General features: G+C 44.0%; 1 protein-coding gene across 4 annotated transcripts in view; it reads left to right on the top strand.

Moving 5' to 3' along the window:
* The first annotated feature begins 1298 nt into the window (after window positions 1-1298).
* TGS1 (trimethylguanosine synthase 1) overlaps window positions 1299-13320 on the top strand; it is a 31445-nt gene continuing 19423 nt past the window's right edge. Inside the window, exons 1-9 of one of the 4 annotated variants that reach the window (XM_072852467.1) lie at window positions 1299-1434; window positions 2284-2301; window positions 2523-2587; window positions 4446-4618; window positions 6584-7445; window positions 8958-9075; window positions 10047-10133; window positions 11142-11317; window positions 12784-13125. In XM_072852467.1, the coding sequence (XP_072708568.1) occupies window positions 1337-1434; window positions 2284-2301; window positions 2523-2587; window positions 4446-4618; window positions 6584-7445; window positions 8958-9075; window positions 10047-10133; window positions 11142-11317; window positions 12784-13125 (1939 nt within the window). In that variant the 5' untranslated portion in view covers window positions 1299-1336. The other 3 variants (XM_072852468.1, XM_072852471.1, XM_072852469.1) reach the window with 3 other exon arrangements.

The raw sequence follows: 13320 nt of genomic DNA, 5'->3' as shown, positions 1-13320 counted from the left end.
AGACAGCACAGCAGACAAACTGCACAGCACATCATGCGTTGAATGTGGCTAACGTAAAGCCCAGTATCCCAGCTTGTCAAAAGCAAACACCTTGCAGAGGTCCTAAAAGCAGGGCAGGCATGTATGGTACACTTCTTTCTAATACCCTCCCGGTGTGCAGTAGGCAGGCTAGCAGGTAAGAAGACATCACAAAGTCCATAATTATTATCTGAGAAATCCTGTCCCAGTGATGTCTAGGAAGGCTTTGTAATGGTCTTCAAAGAGACCTGGATTTCATGCATTTTACAGATACACTCTGAATAATCTAAGTAGAGCTGAATAGTCCATCGCTCGGTATTTTATGTAGAAAATCTCTCAAACCTTGTGCATCATCATATAAAGTCTCTGCAGTGGAGGCAAGGATAAAATCTGATTCTACAGGGCAGCATCCCGTGCTCTGCTCAACATTGCACTTTCCCTTCTCTCCTACCAAGCTCCTTGTCTAAACACCTTCCAACTCTCACAACAGGCCAGCAGGTCTCCCAAATAAAGCCATCTCCTTCACTCCACAATGATGTTTTCCCAGGTTATATCTGGTCCGGTGCCTGAAGCAGGACTCCACAGGAAAGAAGTCCGTGGGCAAAACACAGTTACCTGAATCACACATGGCTGCTTCCCAATGCTCTCCTCCCTCCCCGCCCAACCCCTGCCTCCAGCTCCTCGCTCCGACCTCGCCGCCTCGCCCTGCCTTCTGCCAGGCCCCTTTGCTCACCAGGCTTCGGTTTCATTTCGACTCCCTCTGCCCGCCCTGTCCTCATTCTCTCCTCGTTTTAAGCTCTCCTGTTACTTCTGCTCCCACCACGACTCCAAGACACTTTGCTCAGGCATTCCACTCCTGTTTCCCACTCCCAGTTTTGCCAGATTTTTGCTACATTATCTTTTGTTGCAGATTTTTGTTGCCACGTCCTTTCCTCCCTTCCTTTCCCCCCACTCTGAACACCATCAAGATGCAAATATTCCTCGTAGGGAGCCACCGACAGCACAAGAAGTCATATAACTATGGCTGCCCTTACACAGGCACCCACACCTACAGCTCTCAAAAGCCTGGGACGCCGACAGCCAAAGCGGGGTGCTAAAAGTTGAACCCCCAATTCGGGTGCAGCGGCTGCTCCTTCAGCGGAGACCCCGCCGCCGCCGCCGCCGCCGCGGGCGGCCCCCCCCAGGCAGCTCGGCTCGGCTCGGCTCGGGCCGCCCCCTCGGCCGCAGCCGGGCGGGCTCGGGGCGGGCTCGGCGCTCACGGCAGTTCCGGCGGAAGGCAGCGGCGAGGCCGTGCTGCGGCGTGGGTCTTCCCGCAGGGATGGTGCAGGACCAGCGGGGGCGGCTGGTGGCGGAGCTGCTGCTGCGGGCGGGGGCAGCGCGCAGCATCCTCTGCCTCTGCTCCCGCGCCTTCGTCGAGTGAGTAGCGGCCTTGCCGCCGGCGCCGGGCGGGCGGGCCCCCCGTGTCCGCATCCCCCGTGTCCGGGGGAAGTTTCCGCTGGGGGGGGGGGGCGCGGGGAAGGGCCGTGCTGCTGCGGCCGCAGGTAGGGAGAGGTGCACAGAGGGGTCCCTATAGGTTGTGTTTACTAAACGATACCAGCTATAGAAGGGGGAAAAGCGGGAGGAGCCCACCCAGACGCCGGTTCCCGCGGAGGCCCTTGCCGGAGCGGCGCAGGGGCGGCCCGGCGGGCAGCAGCCGGTCCCGCCGGTCGGAGCCCGCTCGCTCCCGGGGGGCGCGGGCCGCGCTGCCTTGTCCCCGGCTGGGGCGGCGGCTGTGCGGGGCTCAGCCCGCAGCGCTCCCTCCCTTCCGCGGCCGGGGCTCCGGCCGGCCCCCCCCGTCCCCTTCTCCCTTCCCCAAACGGGCGGGGAGGGACCTGGAGCCTCCCCGAGCCAGGGAGGAGGAAGAAGAGGTTTCTCAACGAGGGGGGGAAGAGAGGTGCTGCTCGGGGGCTGCCTGTCGCCGGTGCGGGAGTTGGGAGAAGAGGTGGCCGTTACCGGAGCTTTTGGTGTTAAACACACCCGGTGTTTAGCTGGGACACTTGCAGAGATGAGGTGCCTTCGGCGTTGGGTGGTGGCTGAAATATTTGCGGGTTTGGACCGAAGACGCTAAATTCCACCCACTTAAGCAGAATGTTTTGTGGGCCAAAAACTTAATTCCCGGGTATTCTGTGTAGCAGCAACGTTTTCTGAACATCTCTCGTGTAGGCTTTTCACGTCAGGCCTTGAAGTGCTGCCTTTTTCATATTTTCCTTTGCTTCGTGTGTTTAGAATCACAGAGCAGCCCAGGTGGGAAGGGACCTTGAAAGATCGTCTGAGCCAGCATTTCGTGGGAAGGGGAGCCTAGATGAGGTTATCTAGCACCCTGTCCAGTCGCATCTTGAAACCTCCAGCGATGGGGACTCTACCACGTTCTTGGGGAGGTTGTTCCACTGAATGATTGTTTTTAGTGTAAAAAAATCTGGTTTAATGATGACCTTCTGCGTCAATGTTTCTCTTCATTTTTACAGAGATCGAAAATTATATAAACTGGGATTAAAAGGATTTTATGTCAAAGATGACAATGACAGTACAGGTAAGGTAATAAATTGTACTGTGCAATATGAGGTGCAGTAAATAGAGTTATGTGTGGTTATTTAAGGTACAGTAGGACTGTATAACTGCTAACCCATAGTTTTCTTCTTATTTCTGGCCTGTTTTTCAGTACTTTTGATATGGGGATGGATGTGAATAATAACTTAGCACTTGCATAACTTTCCAGTTACTATAATCTTGATGGGGAAGTTTGTGTCGCACCAGGTGCGATGCTTACTCCTGTTTGCACAGACTTACTAGCTCACATAGTCTCCACAGGTGCACAGAGCAGATTAGCTCACAAGTGCCTGAGCTACTCTCAAATCCTAATTTCAAATTCCCTAGCTCAAAATTAATTATATAACGGAGGGTCTGCAAATCCCAGATATTTGACTGAGAGTAATACTGTCCTGCTGCCTCTACCCCAGCCTAGGACATTAGCTGTTGCTGATTAATCTGCTGGGCCAGAAGTAGAGAAGAAGCAATAGCCCTGATGGGGGAAATTATGATTTGCATGTACATGAGGAATCATACGAGGAGGACTGGAGGAGTAAGTCTCTCCCTACTTGCTTGTATTTTAGGAATAATCGTGGTGCATGCTCTGGCAAATTCAACAACCAGTCCCTTGCTCCATCCTCCTGAATTCCCCACACATGCCTACCTAAACATAATTCCTTTGGTATCTGATTTTTGCATTGCTGTCTTGCTAGCTCCAGCATCATATAATAGCTTGATTTGAAAGGAAGGAGTCTGAACAGAAAGGAATGTCCACGGAAGCCGAGAATGAGTAGCACAGGTTAGATGGAGGCAGTGTGAATGGAGTGAAGGAGAATGTAAACCACGTTTTTGTGCATATGTGACTGAGTTGTGGTGAGAGTAATCAGTTAAAAACAGAAGAGTCTTGTGCTGTGTGATAATTTGTCAGTAAATATATCCAGACAAAAAAAAAAGATCTTAAATTTTTCGGTTTTATCAACTGCGTTGAGAGCTTTTGTATTTCATAAGTTTCATCAATATACAGTTCCTACTTTGTCAGTGCTATTTGTCATTTTATATGCATATGATGTTGCTTAAAAAATTGATAGATGTGCAAGCAGTGTTTTGATAGTTGATCAGTTATTTCTGAGATAATTATGTTCTGTAGTTCACACATTCCATTTTTGTAAAATCGTATTATCTTTGTTAGTGTGTTTTTGAAAGATTTGTGACAAAACCAGCAGTTTCTTGTATTTCAAGCTTGCCCTGATACATGCCAAAAGAACTCCTGTAAAGAATTTTCTTTTCCTAATGCTTATTTTTCTGTTGTCTGCGGGATGTTATTGTAGTTTGCTCTGCAACTTATTGAGGTGAATGTTTGTGGTGGGTTGACCCCAAGCACCCACACTCTCTACCCCAGTGTTTATTGCTGAGCATCGCATTATAGGGTATTGACTATCCTTTCAGCCAGTTTGGGTCAGCAGCCCCAGCTGTGTCCCCTCCCGATCTCTTACCCACCCCAGCCTACTCGCTGGCGGGGGCAGAGTGGGGAAAAGAGAAAGTTATGATGCTGTGCAAGCACTGCTCAGCGATAGCCAAAACACCCGTATGTTGTCCACGCTGTTTTAGCCACAGATCCAAAACACAGCACCATACGGGCTGATATAAGGAAAGTTAACTCCATCCCAGCCAGACCCAGTGCAGTGTTTCAGCTGTCGAAGTTAGATTTTGGCTCCTACTGATAGTTATGTGGAAAGTAAGATGCGGAAAATTTTAAATGGGAAAGGAAGCTTAAGAGGCAGTTCTGCTAACTTTTGTAGGCCATGCTGTTGCATTGAGGTATCAGAACCAGATTATAGTCACTTAATATAATTTGTTAACAGGGGAGGAACAAGCATCCGAAGAGGAGAACTGTTGTCCCAATGTGACATTAAAGGTGGATACTAATCATGCTCTTGACCTGGAAGAAGTTGAACTAGACTCAGAGGCCGAGCTTATGAAGAGCATGGGATTGCCTCTTCAGTTTGGTGGGCAGTCAGCCCACAGGGACTTTGTGGTAAATCTTTATTTGCTTTATTTGTTCTCTTTACTTTGTGTTTCCAGACGTAGGGGCACGTCTGCTCCTTAGTTATCTTTGAGACTGCAGTTCATGGAAATGTATCTGAGCAGTTTGTAAAATCCACCTGCCAGTTTGACTAAACAGCGTCAGTCTCTGCTTTATGCTTCCATGTCTATATTCCTCTTGCAACTAGAGAGAGCTAGTTTAAAACAGCTGTGGTAACGTTGATGCTCAGGACAACTAGTACACTCCAATCTGAGCACGTGTGTTCACGCTGTCTGCTTTAACCATTTAGCTTTAGATACTGATATAAAAAGCTAGTTTCTAAGATCCCCCTTGCAGCTGATAAAGCCAGGCTTTTCCAAAGGGCAGGAGCGAGGCTTGGGTGCTCTGCTTCCCATAGGGAGCATTTGGGCTTTAGAGGAAGACTAAAGTTGTTCACAGATGAGAAAAAGACAGTGGGATATCCACATTGTCTGCTTTATGGAATACAGACCTGCCTGGCAGTGAGAGAGTACTTTTGCAGAGCACTCCATGGTTCTGACCTGATTAACTTGTAAATAAATAGGAGAAACTTGTATGTTATTTTAATTGATGGCATGTAAATAGACTTTACAGGCACCCAACTTCAAGCCCAAAGTATACATGCAATTTTTGTTGCTATGTCGTAATACTGCAAATAAGTTGAATGAGAACATAATGTATGTTTTTACTAGGTTACTACTAAACATTGTGCTTTGCACACTGTGTGTATTAACATGACATTATGAGGGATGTGGATGAAAGATTAATGCCAGTTCTCTGAACCTAACTTCTTTATAGTCCACCTTATGGATTTGTCAGTGTAACAAAACTAGGGATTGCAGCTGATGGGACATTTGGAGTAATATCTGTATGTTTGCAGTCTTTTGGCCATGTGAGTTGTCGTCCCTCATCACCGCTGCCTTTTTACCTCCCAAACTTAATTTGGCAGTTTATGAAAAAAATTGGCAGATTTATCTGATAGAAAAACTGGCTTTTCTTGGATATTTTTAACTTGTTTATGTCTGAAAGCACAGGAAGTCCCACCAAAACAAGTGGAGTTGTATTTGATGAAACCAACAAGTTACCTTAGTGTTTCCTTTCAGTAACAGGTTTCTGTCTTCTGTTCCACTAGATAACTGTAGTAGTCTGAGTTTGTTGTAACAAGTGAAATAGTTGTATTGCAGAAATGAAAGGGCCACCTGTTTGGAGAGGAGGCTGTCCTTGTGTTTCTGTTAGCCAACTTGGAGATCAGTATGGGATGGGAAGAATATTACATCCCTCTTTTGGGTCAGTGTCTTCAGACATACAGAGATTTAGCTGCAGGATTTACAGAGCTTACGAGTATAAAGCGATGCTTTTTTGTTTAAAGCACCCAAAGACAGCAAGGATTTAACGTTCTGTTAGGCTGAGCATTATATGTTCACTACCCTGATAAAGACACCTGAACAGTGTTTGCTGGCCAGGCAGATACCAGGTGAGAGTAAGGGTCAGCCTCCATGGCCCCCTGAAACAGGTCCTTGATGTTACTGAGATACTGTTTTACTGTTGAGCTCAACCCAGTGACCCCTCAATTGCTGACCAACCTCCCTTTAGGATTTTATAGTGTTTCATATTGACGTCTTTCCTTCTGAATCTTTGAGCTACTAATGACTTCCCTCTCAGCAGCCCCCTTCTTGTCTGTAATTCTGCCTTTTTGTGTGTGTCTTTCTATAGACTTTCTCACGGCTCTTTCTCACAACTTCCTCAGAAATGTCAGCCAAGGTTATGCAGCGGGGCCCTATCAGACCCATAAACTCTACAACCTTTTGTGGGGAGAAAGCTAACAGCAGGGTTGCAGTGAGAGGGAGGGTTACAACAGAAACAGAAGTGTGCTTGGAGAGAAGACAAGACTGCATATACGTTGTGGACTTCTAAGTATGTTTTTCCATTATATTTTAGGCAACAGAAAATTATAGAAAGAGAAGTAACATGAAGATTATGAAAAAGAAAAAGAAGAAGAAAAAAGAGTTACAGCAAAAACATGAGGATAAAATGGGGCAGGAATGCCAGGATCGAGCTTGTGGTGGTCATATCCAGTCCGTTTCCGGTGAGCTGGCCCTAGCTACAGAGCAACGTGAGAAGAGCAGCAAACCTCAGGTTGTAAGCGAAGGGAATTGTGAAAGTTCAGAAAGTCCTGCAAATGAGGCTTTACCCAGCGAACTTAAAGAAAAATGGGAGAAGTACTGGAGTGAGTATGGAGAGGGCCTTCTTTGGCAAAGTTGGCTGGAGAAGCATCAAGAGGTCTCATCGTCTGAGGCCACCACAGCCTCTGAGCCTTGGAATAGTCTGGACACCAGGGAAGAGTGGGAGCAGCATTACAGCGAACTGTACTGGTATTACTGGGAACAGTTTCAGTACTGGACGAGTCAAGGATGGACTACTGAGAGCTCACACGGTGACAACGTGGAAGCTAATGGGGTTACCCGGGAGGCAGGTCTTTCGGGAAAAACAGACTTGGTTAGCCCAGGGGCTGAACACAGTGAAGTGCTGAGCTTGGAGCTGTCTCCCTCTAACACTAGAAGTGAGCAAACACTCCCTTCAAGTGCTGAGCCCCACAGTGAAATAATCTCTGGGATTTGTAATTTAAATCTGAATTTGGAGGAAGTGGAGCAGAGCAGTACAGCTCTAACAGTAGCCCACCAAGGTCCTCAAGTTCATAGTCCGCATAGTTCATCTGACAGTGAAAGCCAGAAGGAGCCCTGTGATGGAGGAACCAGGAAAAGGAGTGCATCTTGTGAAAGTAAAAGTATTAACCAGTCAGGTAATAGAAAATCAGCTAAAATTGATTCTACCGGAATTTCTCTAGGTGGTTATATATAAGAAACAAGGGCACGTCTGTATTATGCCATTTTAAAAAAGTCAATTAAGTGTTTCGTGGAATGATTGCATACTTGATTCCTTTTTCTTTCCTCTGCTTCTCTGGACAATCTGTCTCCTCTCTAACCTGTACATTGAATGTGTTCTTCACCCAGAAGTGATTTTAGCAGAACATGTAGTTCATAAATCTTCATATGTACTACAGAAAGTGGTGAGAGAGCACTGTTAGTGTGTATTTATTTATCTTAGTGTTGGTATTGCAGCTGTGTCATTCAGGTGATGTGTCTTTTCTCACTGATAGTCTAAAATGAATGAAAACTCAGGTTGGTGTTCTCATGAATCTGACAAATTTTAAGAACAGCTTTTTGAGGAAAAAATAGTTTTGCAGTTCTGGCATTGGGGGCGTTTTTTGCCTTCTGTCTAAAAATGCCGTACTTGAAAATAAACTCTTGTTTTGTTGTACTGTGTTACTGTGGACTAGGTGTCTTCCAGATGTCCTTTCCAGCGTTAAGTTGTCAATTAGGCAGTGAGCTGCAGTCATCTTTGCAACCCCAAATTCATACGTTCACAGCTAGTGCTAACAAGTGAAAGTGTCAGGTAATGTAGTAGTATGGTGAAAGCCAGCGGCTGTGCCTTACGCTACTGGAAGAGCTTCGTGAGGGAGGTACGGGACTGGGCTGGAGATGTTTTTGCCAGCCAGTTCAGCGGGCACAGGGAGAGCCATCTCGTTTGCCTGCCAGTTCTTCCTGCCAGTGTTTGCTGTAAGCAGCAGTGTAACGTCTTTCCTGACTGTCGAATGGTTTCTCCTGCTTGAAGAGGAGGGATGAAGCACATGAGTTAAGTGTCAGCAGCTCGGGACTTCAGTTTGGTGGGAAACCTCTGAGTCCGCTGCTAGTGACTTTCTAAGGAAGGAAGAAGCACAGGTGTGGTCCCATCTTGATCCTACAGTAGAGTTGGAATGAGAGAGGTGAAAGGAAAATCTCCTTTCTAACAAGAAATGAGAGGAGTGTTGGAATCCTCTCTTATTAAATGTATATGAGTACCTTTACATAGCTAATGAAATGGAAACAAAATTCACACACAAGGAAGAAACTGTTTTGAATTTGTACCTTGTAGGCATTTTATTTTTCTTGGAGAGCTGAGACAATTTGAAGTTGGTCCTGCTTAAGATTATTAACTCTACAGTGTAACTAATACTGGAAGCTTGTATTGGTATGTTGTCCCTCAAAGACAGACAGGTAAAGATATGTGTGTTCGGCACTTGCGCCTTATTTGTCAGATCCAGGTAGGTACAACAACCTAACTGTAGCTGCAGACGTACTTTGGGGACAGGAAGATAAGGAATTAATTTATGCAGTACAACCACCTAACTGTAGGTGCAGACATACTTTGGGGACAGGAAGATAAGGAATTAATTTATGCAGAAGGAAAATATGATCTCATCTGTCTTTTTTAGGTTCACAGGGGTCATGTAGCTTGAATTCAAATGACAAAGAACAGTTGCTGCTTCGTGACCAAGATGAAGATGAGGATGAAGAGCCTCCTGAATACAGACATGCCAAAGTCAAGAGAAGGCAAGTCATGAAATTTAGATGAGCTTTTTTCTCCAGAAGCCCAGGTCCAAAAGATTGATAGTAACTATTTGTTTGGTTGAGATTGTGGTTTTGTACTGAAGTTTTAACTCGCATAGTCTTCCATCACTGCTTATCACTTTACCTGTCAACAGGCAGTGGATGTTTCTTCCATTGCTTTATGAAAACAATGTATGGCCTCGATGATTGTGCAAGGTGATGGTACTATTCTTGTGCCACTGAAGTATACGAGATTGTTAAATTGGATAGGACACCTTGCTTATCTAGGTCTAATTAGTGTAGACGATACAAGAATGATAGTAAATGATTTGTTTTAACTGAATTGTATGCTGCCAGTAAAGTGCTCAGTGCTATGGCAATCATAAAATAGCTAATCTCTGCCTTGTCACAGTCTTTTTCTTTCTTCTCTAAAAATTTATAGCCTCAAAGATGATGAGATGGCTCTTCCTCTCTAATAAATTTACAAACTCAAAGGTGAAGGGATGCATGGAATTATTATCTACTAATCATGTAGCTTTGGTTTTGTTCTAATATTTTGCTGTTGCCATAGCATTAATAATAGATAATAATATAGATAACATAATCGATGATGAAGGTAATTTGGAAATAGGGTGAACAAACACTATATTCATCAATTCCATGTAGGGCTTGATATTACATATTTTAAGAGGTCATTTGGAATAGTTGTAATATTAGTTAGAATACTCAAATATAATATTCCCGAAAAGAAGGACATACGTCCCTAGAATTGGTTAGGAAAAAAAAACAAAAGTATGTGCTCATGCTTACAAATAGGCTGGTGTTATCTGCCTTGCTTGGTTTCAGCAGTGTGTGGAAGAACTTACTGAAGCCCACATTTAAATGTTTTCAGTACATGAGTTTCTTAGTGGTATATCTGTAAAATAAGAGTGTTTTTTACAGTAAGTAACTTTGTCATCTGCGTTTTTTCCTAGCCATGAACTGGATGTGGATGAGAACCCAGTGGAAGATCCTGAGGAAACCTGCTCTGTTTTGGGTTTCAAGTGTGGCACAGGACAAAAGTAATTGCTTATGAGGAACTCGGGGTTTCTTCATAGCAAGTTAGCTCTCTTGTTATTATTCAAATAGACTATTCATCTCCATTCCCATTTTGTTCAACTTTTGAAGATGATTCCCAAAGTTAGTCTCTGCTCTTAATAAAACTCATCCTTTGGCTAGAGAGAGAGATGCAAAGTTACAGAGACTAATTAAAGAACAAGAAAAGTGCTTTGAAACAGAAGGGTAACTCGTAAGGTACTTGCGGTTGTGTAAATGTTAAATGGCTTGTCAGCTACTGAAATTAGAGCTTAAAGGCTTTGACAATGAATGGTCCTCTCAGTTTGGAGTCCTCTGAGCTTAGATCGTAATTTATAGCTGTTTCATATTAGAATGAGGTTGCTTTATGCTAGTAAAATGTTGCTATACTAATAACGTGTTGCCAGGGTGCTGACCAGTGACATTTCATTTTTCGTGGTGTGACCTAAAGATATGGTGGTCAGTGCTGTAGAAGTAACATCACAGGGCACAGGTGGACTGTAGCTTAGGTCTAGTGCTTCTGCAAGATGCAAGTTGTTTAGTACACATATATGTATAAAAGTTTCAGAGAGGACTGTGTTTTGAAATTGACAATCTCTATTCTACTCTATAAAAATTATTTAAGTAACTTAAGTAGCTGTTTTGGAGGTTCTTTACAGCCACCAAAAAGATGTTTCATTCTACTAATCAAGGTATTTTTTAATTTCCTATTCTTCAGGCTGGTCTGGGAAATTGTTTCCACCTAAAGTTATATACCTATTACAAAAATAATTTTAAAAAATCTAATTCAGGTAAACATTTTCAAATAAAAATATTTAGAAGTTTTCATGAAGGTACATTGTTTTGCAGCTACATCCAGTGACATATATTTTAAGAGCGGAGCAAATGTCTCATAAGGAAATAATTTAGTCTACATCATTTTCTGTAGACATCAGCATTCATGTTAAAGCTTCCAGATTGGAAATTAACCAACTAAGTCTTTTCTTAAATTTCAGGTATGGTGGAATTCCAGATTTTACCCACCGAAGTGTGCAGTACTTGGAGAAAAAAGCGAAACTCAAGTCCAAATTCTTGGATATGCGTAAGCCAAGGAAGAGCAAAAACACACACATCTTCTTTACAGAGGAATCTGAAACATCTTACAAAAAAAATAAAACTTTGAAGAAGGTAGGTTTAATTTTTAGTGTTGCTGAAATGCATAGATTTATCTGCTCCCTTAGCTGTTGTTGAATTATGAAAAGGAAAAAAAAAAAATTGCCCAGATAGGTGGCATGTTTAAAGTGTCAGTCCACTTGTCTTTATTCTCACACCACACCACACCACACCACACCACCCCCTCGGTGCAGGTGAAGAGTAGTCAGGTTAAGGTGGATACGGAAAGGCATTGGTGGACTCTTGGCAATCTGTCAAGAGGAATGTGAGCTTAATGGTGAAATTAAGTGAAAATCATTTCTAACATCTGGGTGCATCATTTCTTTAGATGTGTGTGTAGGTTTCTATAGTGACTAAAAGTATCTCAGATTTTAAAATGCATGTGTGGGCATTTGTTAGTGCTGGCATTTCAGCAATAAGAGAAAAATGTTTGTATAGGTTAGTGTATTTCATGTAACTCCATGTTCTTAGTAATTTGTATCAACATTTTTGCTTACACCTCTACCTGCATTTATTTTCACCTATAACTTTATGCTTTTTTTTTTTTAACTCGGAAATTAGTAATGAGTAGAAAAACTTGTTCAGTGTAGTTTTTTTCTTAATTGAGTCTCTTTAAAATCTGTTGCCTCAGATTTTCAGTGTTACTTTCCCTTCTCCTGGGATGCTTGGCATTCCGTAACACCCAGGTGCAAAACACTGTTTTCTGGTGGTGACAGCACATACTGTATTGAACTCCAGTCCCATTGCTGTAATTTTTGACCAAAGGCTTGGCCATCTTGTACCTGAGGCCAGTATAGTTTGAGGGCAACTTTTAATTATGTGAAAAAAAAAAAGTTATATATTTCCTCAGACTTTCTGGTAAGGAACTGCCCCAGGCCTAGTGCCGCTCAGAGCAACTGTAACATAAAAGTGAGCATCTGCATATGCCTTGGAAGAGTTTGGACTAGTGTCTCCTTGTTGGTTAGGGTGTAACGTTGAGGTCTCTGCTGTGCAGCAGAACCCTTTAGCACATACGCCACTTGGTACCTCTTGGAGATGAGGCAACTAATGTATGAAGGTAATTTTACCTGTTTATGCTAACCTGAAAGGCAGAGTACAGCTTCTCTGAATGCAGATTGGAGAAAAGGTAGTTAATTAAAAAGTAGTAGTCTTGGGCACCTGTGCTGTGGCAAGTCTGACTATATTTCAGATATTACTTGAGAATGATTTACTGTATTTATTAGTCTATTTTGTGGAGTTTCTCTTTTGCAAGTAGCTGATATCTAGTTCCCAAAGACAACTTGTTTCCAAATGTTGTAAGAAGGGAGCACAGTTAAGGACTTCCTGAATGTTTTCCCTCTGGATATTTCACTTTTTTCAAAATGCATGTGGTAGAGAGTGCATGCGTGGTAGGTGCTTTTGAACTGTAAGGGTTTTAAGCTGTGCTCTTGGTAGCTGGTTAACAGCACCATCTAATAGTCTGTGATATTTGACAATTGCAGGTAGAAGAGTTCCTGAAGCGGGTTAATAAACCTGGAGAGGAAGCCACATCACAGACAGCCTCCCCGCAGGGTAAAGCGGAGGCATCGTCCGCGAGCAGCGAGGAGGAGGATGAGGAAAGCATTACTGCCGCACAGGCTGCGACACTGAATGCTGAAAACCAAAAGCCACCGTCTTCCACTGCGACCTTCACAGAACCTGGAGGGCATAACCTTGAGGAGGGAGCGCAGGACGCGGCAGCGAGTGGCTCCGATGGCCAGGGTGCGGGCAGGCAGGAGCGTGGCTGCGGGCGGCAGCTCGTCTCTCTGGATATTCCCGATTATCTCCGGGCAGAGGACGTCAGCCAAGGTACATCAGTTTCCTACAAACTGGAAATGAATTGGCAGTGGAATTCATACTGCTTTCCCAAATTGCAGCGTTGTGTGGTATTTATTTATTCTGTTTATTCAAAGAGACTTGTTAGGTCCAAGGGGTAATGAGGCCGACTGAGAGCTGTGCTAGTGGAAGTAGCTTATTCCTGGAGCGCCAGAATCCCAGGTCTTG

The sequence above is a fragment of the Ciconia boyciana genome, chromosome 2 (assembly GCF_034638445.1).
Source record: "Ciconia boyciana chromosome 2, ASM3463844v1, whole genome shotgun sequence".
Taxonomy (NCBI): Eukaryota; Metazoa; Chordata; class Aves; order Ciconiiformes; family Ciconiidae; genus Ciconia; species Ciconia boyciana.
The sequence above is the reverse complement of the archived record's forward strand: the minus strand, read 5'-3'. Positions and strand labels throughout refer to the sequence as shown.